The sequence below is a fragment of the Perna viridis genome, chromosome 8, assembly GCF_037379345.1.
Source record: "Perna viridis isolate PV_CMFRI_1.1 ecotype Kerala chromosome 8, ASM3737934v1, whole genome shotgun sequence".
Classification (NCBI taxonomy): domain Eukaryota; kingdom Metazoa; phylum Mollusca; class Bivalvia; order Mytilida; family Mytilidae; genus Perna; species Perna viridis.
The window spans coordinates 21571345-21589956 of NC_142452.1; the positions used below are offsets into that span (position 1 = coordinate 21571345).

An 18612-nucleotide genomic window follows, 5' to 3' on the forward strand; every position below is an offset into this window, starting at 1 on the left:
TTATTGACTTATCATATAATTATGTTTGATTCTTTCCACCTATTCATGGCATGTCCTTTCACCTTATGTATTGAAAGTGGGCCTCCCAAAATATTAGTCTATCTAGATATCTCGGAAACTCATCTTAAACCATCAGTTATATAAGTTCTGCCTAAAAACCAGACGAGATGATTCATCATATCTTAAGATAATCAATGAAACTGTATGAATACATGTGTCAGGTCCTGAAACAACTCTTCCTATGTTTTTGTCCTAAGATTTGCTACTTATAGTGAAATATTTTTGGCTGGTTATAGTGTAAAAGTTCTGGTGAAAAGTTTTCCTGTACTTTTTCTGTAGTACAAAATTACCAAAATCTAAGTGTTAGTATCTCCATCGGGCAACTTTCATAATTGCACTTTTATTTTTGAATGCAGTTTCTATGAGGCCTTTTGAAGGATTTCCAATCTAAAAATATTTGGGATCTCCTATATATCTTAATTTTTTTTGACGGGTATAGTGTAAAAATTGTGGCGAGAAATGTTACTGTACTTTTTCTTTAGTAGTACATAACCAAAGTTCAAGTCTTGATTATCTCCACTGGACTATTTTATTTGCACTTATATTTCCTAAAACAGTTTCTATGGGGCCTACAGAAGGATTTGTGATAAAAAAAAAAAAAAAAAAAAAAAACTGGGATTAAGAAATGCTTAAATCACCCATTATAAGCCTCTACCTGGTTTTTTAGGCAGAGGTGTACTTAATTAGTATCACACATAGATGTGAGAACCATTAAGTGAAGAAACATCCTTATGCTGTACTTGCATGTTTAAAAAGATCTTGCAAGTAATATTTGTTTTATACTGTTAAAAGTTTAGCACTATAAGTCTTAATGGCAGAAACAGGTTGATGTCTTACCAAGTTTGTAGTTACATTTTTAGGAGACTTAATGTAAACAGAATAAAACAGATCAAGAAGATTCATTTCCAGAACTGCCCCTTAACTACTGACTTACGGTTAAATGACAATGAGATTGGTTGGATAGAAGATGGATCCCTGGAACATATTGGAAGTACAAGATATCTGTAAATATTATGCAGGTTTTATGGATATCTTAATTTAAAGTAAAACATGCAAAAAAACAAGTCATAAATGGTATTGGTTTAACTGTTATATAATGTGTTATGATGTCTTTGACATGTCTTACAGTTGTCCAATTGGTTTCAGTGATACGAGGCAGGTGTAACATGTAAGAGGACAAAGTTGAATATATTGATATGAAAAAAATGTTTTTTACAGTATTACAACTAAGATTTATTTTCTTCATAATTTAACAAAACCTTAAGATGCGAGCTATAAACATTTAATGTTGTTAAAGATACAAAATTAAAAAAGATCCTTGCTTTGTATTACCTATGGTATTACAGGTTAACTTCTTGTCAGACTTAAGTTAGGCTCTCATTTTTTCTAAGGTCAAAGGTTAAATTTGCATTTGATTACCATTATAAGGACTTCATCCATTATAAACAATAAACAGCTTCTAGTTTTGCTATGGATTAAAGTGTGTACAATGAGTTTTATAGGTACATTGTACTATGTTAGGTTCTATTGATAGAAGGTTTTGTTTTAATTAAGTTTTCATTACCATTAAGGGGGTTATTTTGATGGGTCTAAAATTTGATGATTTTCAGGCAAAAAGTTATATTACAAAACATTTTTGTGTTTTTTTTTGTTAGTGATAAATGGTGCACTAAGTACTTAAGCTCAGTGTAAATACCATAATTTATTTTGGCATATTTTAACTGACCATTAAAATATGGAAAAAATTAGCACCTTGCCAAAATTACCTGTTATACAGACAGTATAAGGGAATATGACATTACAGATATAAAAGACTGAAACTACTGAAAACAATATGACATTACAGATATAAAAGACTGAAACTACTGAAAACTATGATTGCTTTCTGAAATCTTCAGAGTGGTAAACACCTATAAACAATTCAGGTTGGTCAAATAGTTTTAAAAGTAGCGCTCCAGATAAGGATCATGCAAAATGCGTTTCATGGGTAAAAAGCCTACATATTTTTATTTTTGATATTTTGTTTGAAATGTCATAGTAAACAGAAATAAACATGTGGTTTTTCATATAACCTGTGCTCTTAGTAGATAAAAATTATATAGAATGCACTATAGATTTCAACATTAAGGGAGATAATTCTGTAAATGGCACTCAAATACAATGGAATCTACTGTATTTTCAATGTTGATTATCTCCTAAGAGCAGGCAGATTTGAATGAATAATTACACATTTCATAGTATAGACCCATAAAACAACTTAATTACAAAAATAAAAATATGTAGCCTTTTTTGGAGTGTATCACATTTTTCAGATTTTGCATGATTCTTACAAAGACAGCTACTTAAATTCTATTCCATCCCATTTAAAATGTTGTATTAAAATAGTAGGAAATATATAAATTTTTTTTCTCCAAAAGTTGGTATAGTTTCGCTTTTTACCCTTAGACCTTAACGCTATTCTATGGAAACTATGTCACCAAGGGTCAGTTTCACAAAAAAACTCCTGCAAGTAAAATTGATTGTATCTTATTTCCCAAAAGAAATAGCAATGTGACGTCATTCCTTACAATGAACTTAATACTTACAACTTTTTGTGAAAATGTCTGCTGATCGTAATTGTGTTTCCCTATTTGCCAAATACTTATAACTTAGTGGTGTAAAAAAAACTGTATCAAAAATTTAAATCATTCATCATGTGTTACTGGTTTTTTTAATGAAATGAAGAAAATTTTGAGAAAAAAGAACAAAATTTTACTGGGTAGTCTGCAGTTTAAAGATATATAATACTTATTTTCATTTCTTGTTAGCTTTAGCTAGTTAGTTTCTATGGTCTTTCCATTCTTTAGCTTCTATGGTCTTTCCATTTTTTAGTTTCTATGGTCTTTCCATTCCTGTGTATTTCATCTCTAATGGTAAAGACCTTCTGTTATTGATTTTCAGAGACCGTGCTCTATCATTACAGGTACTTGGACAATAATCAATTGTACACACTTCCAATGGGAGGAGATTTCCATGACTTGACTGTAACATACTTCACCCTGAATGGTAACAGGCTGTCATCATTACTCAATGGAACTTTCAAAAACTTTGTTATCACTGGTGATAGCAATGGTGTGGGTCACTTGTAAGTTATTATTAGCAATGGTGTAGGTCACTTGCAAGTTATTATTAGCAATGGTGTACACGGATCACTTGTAAGTTATTATTAGCAATGGTGTACACGGATCACTTGTAAGTTATTATTAGCAATGGTGTAGGTCACTTGTAAGTTATTATTAGCAATGGTGTACAGGGATCACTTGTAAGTTATTATTAGCAATGGTGTAGGTCACTTGTAAGTTATTATTAGCAATGGTGTACACAGATCACTAATAAGTTTATTATTATCTGGGATGGCAATGCTGTGGGTCACTTGTAAGTTATCAGTTGGATTGACAGTGGCATGGATTACACTTGTAAGTTATTCCTGCTGACTGGAATTGCATAGGTCACTTGTAGGTTTTAATATTGTAATTGATGGTAATGACACCTGTAGATTTATTACTGCCATTTGCTGACAGAAGTGTACTAGAATCTTTGGGTGGAAGGAGTTTAAGTAATTAAATTGTCAGACAGTTGCCATGGAGACATTGCTTTAAGGACTTATAGTAAGTACAAAGTTGTGATTTCAGTATTTTTATTATTGCAGCCATTTGGAAGACAACAGAATTGCCACAATAGAAGGTCATGCCTTCCAGTCAGTGACATTGTCGGACAGTAGTGCAGTTATAGACTTGACAAGCAACAAAATCAAAGACCTACAACCGTATGCCTTCATTGATGTTTCATCTTATGGCATTAATTTCGATGGAGATACTTTGGGAGTTATTCCCCCTTACACCTTCAATGATATATCAGTAACCAGCTTGAACTTGCAAAACACTGGAGTGACAGAAATCCAGGAAAATGCATTCAATAACATTAACGTACAAACTTTGTAGGTATTCATTATAAGTATAAGTTTCTGTAAGTATCAGGCAGGATGGGAAAAATCAGAAACATGCATGTCAAAAACTCACTGATCTGACAACACAATCTTATTCAAGGGTGATTCTTTTTTCAAAAATACAATTATTTAATCTCTGCATCACTGTATTTGTTCAGAAATTTTTCAATAGAATGTTAGAAAAAAATGAAGTCTTGACTGAGTTACCTACCCTTAAAATGTTCATTTTCAGTACATTTCATTGAAATTATAACTCAATTAAACAAACAGATATTGAAAATTATGTTTTTTTTTTCTTCATTCTAATGATGCAAGTAGTAAAAATTACACTATGAAAATGGTGGGGTTTTTCATACCACGTTACACACACGACCTTCAAGGAGGGGGTATCTCGCCCAAATACTATATACTCTATATAACATATATTGAAAATAAATTTGTGCATATATTGACTAAGTATGAAGATTAAAAAATATCTATTATAAACTCATATTTAACTCCATTTCAAAAAAAAAACATCTGATACTTTTTTGTCATTCTTCAATAGCATCATTTATTCATATTTGTATTGTGAATGCCCTTTGATGTATTTTTCATAATAATACACAAACTTTCCAATTATACTATTTTCTTGTTTTAGATTGGACGTTTATAGGGAATATATGCTTGTTCACTATTCTTTTATTTTTTTCAGGAATTTAAATGATAACCAACTGACCAGCCTTGATGTTTCTATATTTAGCGGTACCTCAACAGTAACAACTCTTCATCTTAATAAAAACCAGTTAGCTCATATTAGTTCTGTAGCTTTTGAAGATGTTACAGTCACTCACCTATACCTAAATGACAATCAGTTGTCTGTCTACCCAATAGCACTGAAAGAAATTACGCCTACAAATATGTAAGTTAAACAGTCTATGGGTCAATGAGCATCTTCTTTCCCTTCACCTCACATATTCTCTTCATTGAGCATCTTCTTTCCCTTCACCTCACATATCCTCTTCATTGAGCATCTTTCCCTTCACCTCACATATCTTCTTCATTGAGCATCTTCTTTCCCTTCACCGCACCTATCCTCTTCATTGAGCATCTTCTTTCTCTTCATCTCACCTATCCTCTTCTTGTCTACTGTAAAAGGTCCTGATGCACTGTCTCCAAATGTGTCTGTCCTTGGTTGTAATCCTTGCTGATGCCTAATAACTCCAACCCTGTTGTGGACTGTTCTGCTCTGTAGTCCTCCTCTGTGTTGTTTTAGACCAGCAAAGTCTTCCCATCAGGATGCCACATCAAAGGTATTTTACATGCCCTGGTGTTGTCTATTCTGAGTACATGTCTAATCCATCTTCATTTCCTGTATGCTATTTTATCACTTATTTTTCTGTGAATCTTTTTAGCATCTACTCTGAGCATATTAAAATATTTATATTATGATATTAGGAATGCTGATATCTTTTAAACCAAATAAATTTAAGATGATGTGTATTCTAACAAACAAAACATTAATACTTAATGAAATTTCGATGTAATATACTTGATTTATTATGGGAGATAATTATTTGCTAAGAAATTACTGCAAAGTTTCCCGATGCAAGTCTTATATCTCATTTTTTGTAAGTGCTACTAATCCTAAACCACTGAATGGATTTCCATGAAACTTAATTTGTTGGTAAAGCATTACATGTTAATGCATTGTTAATTAATATGAAAGAAGGAGAATGATTATTATTGGTCTAACCTCAGGATTTTGTGATGGAGGATGGGGATAGGGAGGGGGTCAATTAAAGATTACAAGAACTGTTATTTTTAAGGAATTAAAGGGGTATATTCACTAACACTAGTTTGAGGCCTACTATTTTGACTAAGTTTTAACTTACTGTTAGAAATATTCAACATAATTTAGTCATAAGGAGGGCACAAAGCTCTGCTTCTACAATTTTTAAAGAATTTTCACAAAAATAAGAGGCTAAGGGGTAGTTTTTCAAACCGAAAAATATAGAGCGCAAGATATGAACAACAAATCTCTTGTCGGGGTTGTGATGATACAGAAGGCTATTTTTATGTAAATATCAAAGAGTTCAATGAATGCGCTCTATATTTTCTACATAAAAATCTCCAATGAAATATGCTATTTTAACACATTTCGGCTAAATTTTCTAATTTTGCTTTGTTTTGATCTACAATATAAGTGCAACACATGCATTAACAGCAGTGAAACTTTGTTTTTTTAAAGAAGGCATATATTCAACTAGTGAATCATGCAATTTTCAAATTTATTTGTCACACTTTAGTTTCTGGGGCTGATTTTGATACTTTCTGAACATATACCTTTTTGCATAAGGGCAGTTTTATATAATTCACTGTATCTTTTTTATATTTCAGTTATATCTACAACAACCAGATATCAGGTATACCATCTGGTGCCCTGGATGGACAGTCCAACCTACATGTTTTATCAATGTATGGGAACCAGATATCTGAGTTATCATCCTCGACCTTCTCCTCTGCCACTGGTCTTACCACTATGTAAGTAATACTGTCGACCTTAATAAGTAATTGACCTCTTTATGAACTACAGAATTCTGGCCAGAAATTGCCCAATTTGTATGTGTAATAAATAAAAGATGTAATCAGTTAGTAGTAAAGAGAATCCGCACATGATTTTCTTTGGTTTTAAGGAGGTAGACCTAAGATAAGGGACACAACTCTTAAAAATCATTGAAATTTTTGTTTACATCAATTTTATGTAGGCATCTAATTAGCTTGGATTGATTTTATTCTGCTTCAAATGAAAGCTTGAGAGGCTTTGTTACAATTAAATATGATACAAACATATCACTGATTTCAAGTTTTATACGAATTGCTGTTTGTAGCTACCTACAGAACAATGAGATACAACACATTGATGAAGGAACATTTAACAGCCTGAATAGTCTACAGTATCTGGACCTTAGTTATAACCAGCTATGGTACTTCCCTGCTATTACTGCTCAGAATCTGCTCACATTAAACCTGGCAAACAACATGATTGAAACCCTTGGAGGAATCCCTGAGGAGAACAAGTTAAATTCAGTGTAGGTTTAATTAGGTATTAGCATTCTTTTTATTTGAGTAATAGATTCAGATATAGAGTCCCAAATATAAGTGAACTGATATTGATTCAAAATTACATCAGTAAAAAAAGTTTGCTTTCCAATATATAGGTACAAAAAGTATTCAAAATCACTGAATATTCATACGAAAGAGATCCAGTTGGTAGTCTATTATAAATTTAAAGGTGCATAGCCTCATGGTATTTATTTGTTGAACAGAATTTGCTTGTTTGATCCTGAGGTAGAGTTTTCAACTTTGACATTTTTAATTACCATGAAGGAACTTTTTAGTGATTTAACAGGTAGCTCCCTTGGATGTGAGTGTAGTACAGCTTACAGTCTTCACTACGTCAGTCCTGTTGTTAGTGGTGGGAGATGTGCCAGTCCAAGTGCTTTATCTACTGCAACATTTGAAGAAAGTCTTGTAAATGCTACTGTGTTAACCTACTATACAGATGTTAATGCCAGTTCATTTCAATGCAGTAAGTACCTGTACCAGTATACTATGGAAAAACTTTCAATCATGGAGGGCCTAATCTAGACATCGATGACAAGAAGAAGTTTTAGTAAATTATGTTCGAAATATAACAATATTGACATTTTTGTCTATGTAATCTATTACAAAAACTTCTCCGAGTCAAAGACAATTGGGAGAAGTGAGCAGAAAGTTTTTGCTAATTTCTCCCTCTAGATGAAGTCCTGATTACCATAGATATCACTGTAAAGTTTATTTTATATAGATATTTTTGTAGATTCTGTCAAGTGAACACATTTGCAGGTATCAATTTTCATAGTTTTAATGAATGATTAGTGGTTCATAGTGTTAGCAAGTATTATCTTAAAAAAAAGATAGCTGACGCATGTTCTCGCTTTGTTAATACCCAAATCTGATTAAGACTATGTGATGGATATGTTATGTTTCACATTTCAATTTTTCATTGGTTCAACAAAAAAAAAACTATTTCCAATTATTAAATATATAAAAATAACTGAAATATTCTGGACACCAATTCCCCCAATGGAGCCTTAAATTTCATGGTTGCTATCACATTTGTTCATTGAAATACGAGGGTGTAAGCAACATTGGTTAAGTTTCCATGGTTAGGCATCATGGATATCCCATGATGTCAAAGCAAACTCAATACCTGGACTGCATTGAAAGAACCTATTAATGGTACTATTTTTGTAATTTATTTGTTTATCGTTAAAATAGTGATATTAGTAAACTGAGAAAATTATATTTCTCCTGTGATTTATAATAATATGACAAAATTTAGTGGTCTTATTAATTTTAGCTGATGCCATGCCTTGGCTGCTGTCATAAATCTTCATATTTTACTTCCTTTTTCACCATTTGAAAAAAAATCTTCTTTTGGGATCACAGTCAATTGATAAACAGTTTAATAGATAAATAAAAAAAATGAATAAATTAAACAGAACTTAGAGCAAGTGCAAAATAGTTTACACATTTAATTTTGAGGAGCTCGAGTGTAGTGAGAAAATAAATATTTTTCTTTGGTCATTAGTCTGATGTTTCATGAATGGCATTCCCAGAATTGATGGATTTACTGAATGATATTGTACTTTCAGGTGCTAGGAACATAGTGGCCACTGCAGTGTCATCAACTGAGCTAAAGATAGAATGGGATCGTCCCACTTATCTATATGCTGTGTTTAGCAATGATACAACTGCTGCTGTTACAGATACAGCTGATGTCGCAACATGGTGAGAAGTTGATCAAGTCCTGTACTGTAAACTTTCTGCTCATGAAATATAAAAAAAAGATACACTTTTCTTGTTAACAAATTATGCGTGAGGTTTGCATTGTGTTCTGTTCATCTGATTTGTCTTCAGGTATGATATGTTCTTTGTATTACAATGAGATATTCTCAGAATGCTAGTTGTCCCCCATGACATGTCACAAGGGGACATGGAAATGCTGAGTGTCTGTCTGTCTGTTAAATTTCAAGTTACTGTGATGACTTATTGCAAAAAAGATCTGCATAGTTTTGTTCAGATACTGTAGTGTACATTTTTTTCTACAGACAAACTCATTTTTATGTAATTTATTATGAACCTTGCATAAAGTCATCCTACAAATAACCATACCAGTAGTAAATCATAAGTCAATAGTGTTGATTTTACTTTCTAAAGGACCTATTTAGTAACCTGTACCAGTACCAGAGCAGCAACTTTGACCAAAACAGTTCCTGTTACTGTGACAACACCAGCTACCTCTTCCCATAGTGCATCAGTCACATTCACTAATGGTGATGGGTTAGTTTCCCTGGTTTCTTATGACTGTGTTATTCAGTCAGAGGTCAAAGGCTACCAGTCTGCTAAAAGTATTCCAGTAACAGTTTTCATTGAACAGGACTCTTTAAGTACTAACTGTGAGTATGAATTGAATTTTAATTTTCATAAAGCGTTGATCTGTTCAATTTTACATGTGCTTATTATGTGTTCTATCTGGAATTGTCTGTGAGATGTTCACTCCTAATACAATTATGTGGGACTCATTTCGGAAATCAGGAAATAACTTCATAAATAAGGTGTACTGCATTCTTCCGTGTATTCCGTGCACTTTTTTTGACTTTTCTTTCTTCCAGATGCATGATATACACCAAAAACAATGAGTTTCTAGATTTTTCTGGAGACATTTCAGGAATCAGAACTGAAGTTATCAAAAAGAGACAACATGAATCTTTTTGTGTTTTGGAGAACATTTTAAGTTGAAATAAGCAAATAAAATTTTACTGCTTTTTTATAGTTGCTTTATCCATCAATGCTGTTCTCTTGCATTTCATAGTTTGTACAAAAAACATGATTTGCTTCTTATTTTCTCTCAAAACGTGCCGTCCTAATTATAACTTCTTCACCTCTGTGTGGTGAAATGTCAAATACACAATAACAGGAGTGCCAACCTCTCCTTGGGCCCATTGTCATTTAATTATCAAATGATATACAAAAGATAAATTTCAATTTTTGTCTAATTAAGGAATAAATCATGGAAACCGCTTTATAGCGGGCTTGCCATTTAGGGCGCATTGTTAAAAAACGATATAAATGGCCAGCCCATGGTAAAACAATGAGATGTTGGTCATGTGTTTATCACTTTTTTGCCATGACTGTGGTCTAAAGAGCTTCGAAGCACACTTATTAGAATTCCTTTGTATGATGTTCGACCAATAAAATATGTTTAAACTAAACCAATCCCAGACCGGCCGTGAGATAAAAATTAAAATACACAATCGTTGTACAGAGCTAAAAATAATAGAGTATTTTATTATGTACACATTGACATCCCTATGATAATTAAATAAAAAATCAGTTTTTGAATTTCAAAAAGATGTCGAAGTCCTGGTATTAGAAATAGTTGGAAATGAAGTGATATGGTTAAAAGTAATACAATTATTTTGCTTACAAATATCACTGCAATAATATCTCATATAACATTAAGCCATTGCCCATTTTTGTAATTAAAAAAAAAATGGAATTTGAATTTTTTTCCATTTTAGCCACTGGTTCTTTAGCTGTCACAGTCTATGATTTTTCTGCTGGTAATGATGATTTTGGATCAGGAAGTGAATCTTTCTCCCCCTCCAACCCTTATCATGTGACCAGTCCACTGGGTTCCTGGCCAGCTATTTCTACTGATCCCACCACAGATACATTCTCAGACTGGTTCCGTGATGTTTCTGCAAATTTCAAGGTAGACAGAAATATAGCATTGACCTTTTCTGGAAATGTGTTAAGGTAGGTGATTTTTTTATTTACCTTTTTAACTCTTATAGAATGAGGAGGTGTATGTGTTCACAATACGAAGTTCTAAGGAGAACAATCCTCGAGAACAAATCTTTTGACTGTATTCTTACTTGCATTGAAACTTAAAAACTCAAACATTCAAAGAATGTATGACTGTAGCGTATGTGTGCAGGCATTCTTCTTTTTCTCATTGTAATCGATGTATTAAATATTTTACCGTAAGGAGCCATGATTTTTAATAAAACTTTCTTATCATATCTTATAGAACTGCAATGCTCTTGAACTTAAAAATATTTATTGGTTTCCCAAAACAAGTATACTTGAACATAACAATTAAAAATTTATCTTTTACATGACAATGTTTCCACTAATTTCAGATTCAAAACAAGGATTTTTTTTAAATAGGAGGATGGATTTGGTGAGACTTATATGTAAAGTCACAATCAAAGAAAAAACTTGAAGCTATATGCACTGTTCTCTAAGATTTACAGGAAAATAAACAAATACATATGAAATTGAGTGTTATCGAGTTTTCTGTGATTTCAAACTTTCTTTTAAGCTATTACAATGATGCTTACTTTCCTGCTGATGGCCAAGGTTATGGATCTGAAGGTCAAACTGATTGTAATGGAGTTCTTCATAACTTCTAGTATGTATTAAGTAAGACTTTAAGGTTGAACTTTCTTCCAGAGTTTGTAACGTCTATCAAATATGGGTATCATGAACTTTTGAATTGGACTGAGAGAACTGGGCTTACATTAATCCCAGATATACTAAAACATATATCAAGGTTACAGAAGGTACAAGTAGAGTTTGTACACACATTTCTTATAGCTGTTATATATAAACTAGAAATTTTATGGAAAGTTAATTTGTCAATGAATTTATGTACAATGTATATAATCCAGGTCACTGGTGGTCCACTGTCCTTCAGTTGTTTAGTATTGAGTCTGTTTAATGAGTTGAGTACTCCACAATCCTTTGGAGTAAAAACTTTGCACTATTTGGCAGTGTTGAGTTCACAGACCTGAGAAAGTGTGCCCAAATTTGAAGCCCAAATTGTAGAGTTAAAGTCAAGATTTAATGCACTACACAATTTTGAATATAAAATGTTGTTAAATCACATTGAAAAATTGCTGAGGAACAGGCAAGTATCTGCTGATTGTCAAATTTAGTTATAACCGACTTGAGAATGAAGGGTAATAATAGAATTACTAAACTAATAAAATCTAGGCAGTAGTCAAAAGGAATAGTCTAAAGGGAAAGTCTGTATTACATATGGCAATATCAGGGTACAAATTGGAAAGTTGGAAAACCATCGCAATGGTCCTGATATGGTACAGGCATTTCAAAATGAAAGGTGTGTTAAACCAGGTTTTATAACGTACTAAACCTCCTGCTTCCATTATGGTTCATAATATTTCATGTATATTTCAATGGAATGTTAAAGTTTTTATACATGTATTATTTTATGTGACTTTGATTTTAGATTCCAAAATTTTGAATATTAGCATTTTAAAATAAGAATGAAAGTGGTTATTTTTTTTTTCAGTTTTACTTCTGCCATCAGAACTGGACTGAAATTTTCAGGTCAAGAGAAGATAACAGTTGGTGGTGGTGAGGAATTATGGGTATTTATAAACAAAGTCCTGGTGTTAGAAATCCTTGCTAACAGAACATCATCAAATGTGACTTGTAAAAAGATTGACCTGTCTCCTGCAAAGACTACGGGTCAGTAGAATTGTGGTTTATGAACCATTTCATTCAAAGCATCTGACAGTAAATATTTTTTTCAAACTGATAACTTTTACTTGCATTTATATGAAAGTACTGGTCACTTTATAAACATTATCATTGACTAAAGTGATATAATACCTATTCTGACAGTACCAAATTGTAAAACTCTAAACACCACATCTTTCATGCTTTAGCATGGCTGTTTTTGAATAGGTATTGCCCTGTCTTTCTGATGCTCACCTTTCTTGTATGTATAACTCTCAAACCCCTCAAGGGACTTAAATGAAAATTTTGTAAGAAGGATTATTATCATTTGTAGGTTGCATAAATGTATAATATAGGTACATTGTCGAAAAATTATTGAAGATATGTGATGAGGCGACGCAACAGGTAGGAAATGCGAGGCTCTGCCAAGCTATTTCCCCCGTTCCTAGCCGAATACACTTATCTTCAATAATTTTCGACAATGTACCTATATTGTTTTTATCCTGTTATATTAATAATTTTGTGCATGTGTACATTTTTAAAATTAAATTTTAAAATGCATAACCCTGATCGTTAAACCCGAAGAAAAAAATTAATACGCATGGCGCATGACTCAGTAAAAATTGAAATTCAATCTGCACCATATAATCCGTTACAATAATATAAAACAGATTGCCATTTGTGTGAAGAAAATAAGCAATGTATCAAAATTTATTTAATTCCAAGAGACAAATAAGTAAAATGAACAATAAATACAAATATTTTGAATGTTGTAAAGTCGATTTTAAGAACATTAAAGTTTTGAATTTCGCGAGGAAGGTGTAAGCTGACTTGTTTCTGTTTGGTTTATGACAGTAGAGTTCAGGGGTGAAATTTGTGCACTAGTTTCTTTGGGATTTGAAATATTTGTTTGAGATTTTTGAAGAAGAGGAGGCAGTTGTATGGGCAGATCTATAATGTAGTGTTCCTCTGATTTGTTATCTTTGGGTTTAGGCAGTAGTAAATCCAAGACCATAACAGTTTCCTGGTCATTTGTCTCAAGAGTTTTATCATATTGTAATGCTTCAATTTCTTTAAGTGGGGAACAGTTTATGTTAAATTGTGACGGACACTCTGGCTCTGAGTCTGACATGACTGAAATGACAGGGGAAGTCGTCTGCAAACTGATAATGAATCAAATCTGAACGAGATTTGGGATTTGCCATATATATGACGGTGAAAAAAATACAAACAAAATCATTATTTGGTTTACATAAAATCTTTTTATTTCATTCAGGAGAAAACGAAACAAAACAGCAAAAAAAAAGATTAACCAGATACGCAATCGCAATTTGTTTGTATCGTATCTATGGTGGCGGCCATGATTAATTTATGCATACCAGAAAAAAGTAGTTCTGCCGATCACATGAGTGGGAGGAGCCAGAAAGTCGATAACCTGCTAATGTACGGATACAGCAAAAAAATAACCGTATACCTTTATTTGTTTAATAAATAACCTCATTGTAGGATAATGAAATATAATCATTGTCTGATGAATTCAAAGGGAGATACTCCAAGTTAAGTTTATTGAGAAGTCATTTATGTAACATATTTTGTCAATTTCAGGGGAAGGTAATGTAACAGTAGAATCAGGAACTATTGTGAGTGGAGAGTGTACAGGGCTGACAGCCTCAACAGCTGCTGTATTTCTGTCTCTTGAGGTATGGAATATTTTGTAGGACTTTATAGGAAACAAATCCTATAAATTCTGAATTTAAACTTCAGTCAAAAGGCTAATATGTTATGGCCTAATGAGGAGCATTTAATTTTATAGTAACAATATTCCTTGAATCATGTGTTCATTATGTATTTTGTACACGTTGTGCGAAATAGTTGTCAACTTTATAATGTTGATTTTTAACCATCAGTTAGGAAGAAATTTTTGAAATTGATGTGTAACTTTTTATAGAATCAGAATATTAAAGTCAATACCAATTGGAATGGCAGTTGATGGAAAGTGTTATCATTTTAGTATTCAAGTTTACACTGTCTGTTCTCAAATTGTAAGAAATTAAAGGTTTTTTTTCAGATAATTTTCTGGACATGCACATAGTCTTTTTTAATTAAAGGACATTAATTTGTTTTTATTAAAATCCTATTTTGCCATTAAAATTAACTTCTGAAGTCTTAAAAGTAGGGATTTGGCTATCATATGCTTTAATAAACAAAGATCAGCTAAGTACAGATCCATAGTATTTGAAAGGGGGTTCCAGAGAAAAGGGTTCATGGCTATTAGCTGTTCGTTTATGTCAAAATTTATAGCAAAGTTAATAAAATTTTCCAACCAAAAAGGAAAGGGGGGGTACAGTGTTTAACCCTGGGAACTCAGTCTGGCCCTGAAGATGTTCATTGGTCTATACACACTCCATTTATTCGATATATATCACAAAACAATTTCTTATCTGCTCATAGGAAGATGACTCGTATCTGTTAGAGATATTCCATGTTGAGAGAGCAGGTTGTTCATCAGAACTTCTACTTCACTTTGAGGATGTTTATTTGACCAATCATCCTGGTGATGATGAACCGATGCATTATAAGTTTACAGTGGCTGAAGATTTCCATGTGAATGGTCTGGTGGGACAGTTCTCACTATGGGACGTCTTCACTCAGGGACCCCCATACTCTATAGAACTTTATAAAGGTAAGGTTCATAGTCTTTTTCTGTGGGATAGTTCTCACTGTGGGATTTGTTTACTAAAGGGCTGCCATACTCTGTAGAACTTTATTAAGGAGAGGTTCATAGTCCTTTTGTGGAATGTATTCACTTAGGGATCGGCATACTTAATAGAACTTTATGAAGGAGAGGTTCATAGGCTCACTGTGGGATGTGTTCTATCAGGGCGGCCATATTCAATAAAATTTTATAAAGAAGAGCTGCATAGTCTTTCTGTGGGATGTTTTTACTCAGGGATCGCCATACTTAATAGAACATTATAACTGTGAGGTTCATAGTCTCACTGTAAGATGTGTTCACTCAATGACCTTCATATACTCTATAGAAATTTATAATGGTGTTCATAGACTGATTGGGCAGTTTTCTGTGCATAATGAGATTAATTTTCATGAAAAACCTAAAATGACTTTAATTTCAGGAAATGAAGCTCGCCATTTTACATTTAAAGATGACACAACAGCCAATCAAGATGCAGCCACTACTGTAGCTCCTCCTACATATATTTATGAGAATGTCACAGGGACCAGTCTACAGTATATTTGTATGTTTTAATTTTTATATGTCCTTCACAACAGGTGGGTTGTATTGAAGTATACAAATTACTGTTCGTCCATCTGTCCATCCACATGTTGGGCAATAACTTAAGAATCCCTTGTACAATAATCTTACAATAGTTTGTTGTAATGGTCTCATGGTCTTTAAATTTAACTTTGGGAAAAAATTTTTTCTTTAGTTTCGGAGGTATTTGATTTTTTTTTCATTTTTTATGGGATTTTTTTCACATGTCACACTGTAAGTCCATCATGGGGTGGGTCTATCATGCCCTCATGGCAATGTTGTTAGTTTATGTTTCAAAATTGTTATGTTCCTTCTCAACCAATCAGCTTTGAATGATTAGATAATGTTGTTAAACATATATGCAATGACATTAAAGAACTCTTTTATCAAATTTGACATTTAATTTATTAAAGATAAGGTTTCCTTCAATCTTCAACCTTCATTTCTTGTTCTTGCAGCTTGTAGCAGTGCCACCCAGACACCTGACCTATCAGTCTCTGGTACTGAAACTTTTTATATATCCACCTCGGATGCTTTAGTGACCCTGGCATCAGAACTGAATTATGAAGTAGCAAAGTCCTACAATCTAGTTTTCAAGGTTGTTGATACAACAGCTGACAAAACTGGCTCTCTAGTTGTAAAGGTATCTACTTAACATATAGGTATGATACTATTGGTTGTAAGGGTTGAACAGTAGAAAATTTCTCTACAAGTTACATTTTTTACTGACAAAGTGACCATCAACTGCATCAACAAGGAGGCATCAGTTACCATGACATCTACTGACTAATTAAATCCTCATTATCCAAAAAAAAAAAACTTACTAGGTTTATTATTTATTACTTATAATGTGATCTAGACAGTCTTGTACTAATGGTATCTACCCTCATGGATTTTCCATAGTTTCTATGAATTAGTTAAAACTTAAGAAAAATCAGGATTTTTGGAGTGTTTACCTTACTGGTGCACCTGGTTATGCTCGCAGATTTTAGTTGAGTCTCAGGGTTGCTCATTTACTTGTGTTTTCTTGTACTTATTATTTTGGTTATGTTGTTTGTGGTGGGTCTATTTTCCATATCTAGTCAGTATCCTTGGATTATATTCTTTTGGTTATTGTTTGAATCCTGGTTCCCTTGATTACTCTAGCACAAAATACAACTTAAAATACAGATTGTCATAAAATTATACTAACATCTAAGTCTGTTATACAAACTGACACAATTTTGATTAACAGGTTGCCATCTCTGATATCAATGATAATTGTCCTATAATGAACGTGACTGAGGATATGTACTTGACAACCGAGCGTCCATTACTCCAGGTGGATCCATTGTTTGTTGTCAGTACCTCTGATGCTGATAGTGGTGTAAACAGTCAGTTTCTTTACCATGTGTCTGGAGTAATACTGGAAGTGTAAGTGTAAATAGAATAGGAGTAGAATCCAACAATATGATAATTGTGACTGTAGGATTGAAAGACAGAATTTTTTCTGAATTTCAGGGGTGGATTTAGAATTGAAGACAGAGGGAAATAAGGCAAGAAAAATTTGAGGGATAAAATTGTCAGAAGTCAAGAAAATGGTGTATGTCATGTGCTGGATTCTTCTTCCTACTTTAAAACATTATGTACAAAACTTAGAACAGTCTGTTTATTAATTATATTAGTGCTTGCATAATAGGTTCATTAAACGTTTTTGAAATAGTAATAGATATCTTATCATAGGTGATCTTCACTAAGAATGATCTTGTTAGTTCTCAAGCTATAAAATCACATGAAGAAGTATAATTTTAATCTATAAATTACTAGAAATTCTTTATTATGTCCTATTAACCACCAAACATGTCTTAAGTAACCTCCTAGGGGTAGAAAATCATGCTTTTTATATACAGCAAATTTTACATAGAATGAACTGTTTTGAGATAATCTTTTAAGACATTCTGTTGCTGAATACAGATGGTTGCTAAGATAAGTTTTACTGTATATAAAGCTGATTTTGTATGTAAACACTGTGATATAAATTATAATCATTCAACTTTTTATCATGTCCTATTAGAGGTAAGTCTATATATTCTCATATATCTGTAGATCTCCAATAGAATATAGTGAGGATCTTGCCATCAGAGAACAGGTTTATAACAGCAGTACAGAGGTTACTGTAGAAGTGGCTGTTATTGACCTTGGAATTCCCCCTCATGGCAGTGTATTTAATGTGACTGTAAACTTCAGTAATACATGCCTCATTGATGAACTGTTTGACAGGACCAATATCACATTTATTATAAACACCACTGAATCATATGGAGAGTTTTATCTAAGGATACCTGGGTATTGGATAGTTGACTTCAGTAGGTCCTATCAGATTTGACATTTTATTTCTATTGGCATGGGCTTCTAGTCTACTGGTTGTGGATATTGCATTGTAAAAATAGTAGTTTATAGCAGCCTACTTCAACACCTTTTATTTAGTGATTTAAATAAAAAGTTTTTATTGTTTTTGTTTACTGTAGTTAAACTGTTCAAGTTTTTAGATTGTAGTGAAAGCATTGATTAATTTCATTGTTAAATTTAGCACACACATGTATCTTAATTCTTTTATTTTATGGAAACTTAGGGAAGACTACTAGAACTACTGTGTTTTTACATGTTGTTGTTATTGTGTTGGGAACATGAATTATTAGAATTGTAGCCAGTGAATTTTACCAGGCCAATTTTAAGA

The 18612-nt window shown here is 32.6% G+C and overlaps 1 protein-coding gene across 6 annotated transcripts in view; it reads left to right on the forward strand.

The window, feature by feature from the left end:
* The window catches only part of LOC148609817 (uncharacterized), a 70363-nt gene that overhangs the window by 20811 nt on the left and 30940 nt on the right, over window positions 1-18612 (forward strand). For 5 of the 6 annotated variants that reach the window (XM_088541111.1, XM_088541112.1, XM_088541113.1 and 2 more), the window contains 18 exons: window positions 921-1064; window positions 3023-3184; window positions 3749-4036; window positions 4740-4946; window positions 6425-6568; window positions 6916-7116; window positions 7426-7616; window positions 8725-8860; window positions 9290-9528; window positions 10654-10891; window positions 11460-11549; window positions 12453-12631; window positions 14228-14322; window positions 15074-15305; window positions 15757-15879; window positions 16355-16539; window positions 17131-17309; window positions 17982-18241. In XM_088541111.1, the coding sequence (XP_088397237.1) occupies window positions 921-1064; window positions 3023-3184; window positions 3749-4036; window positions 4740-4946; window positions 6425-6568; window positions 6916-7116; window positions 7426-7616; window positions 8725-8860; window positions 9290-9528; window positions 10654-10891; window positions 11460-11549; window positions 12453-12631; window positions 14228-14322; window positions 15074-15305; window positions 15757-15879; window positions 16355-16539; window positions 17131-17309; window positions 17982-18241 (3293 nt within the window). The remainder of the gene's footprint in view (window positions 1-920; window positions 1065-3022; window positions 3185-3748; window positions 4037-4739; window positions 4947-6424; window positions 6569-6915; window positions 7117-7425; window positions 7617-8724; window positions 8861-9289; window positions 9529-10653; window positions 10892-11459; window positions 11550-12452; window positions 12632-14227; window positions 14323-15073; window positions 15306-15756; window positions 15880-16354; window positions 16540-17130; window positions 17310-17981; window positions 18242-18612) is intronic. The other variant, XM_088541114.1, reaches the window with a different exon arrangement.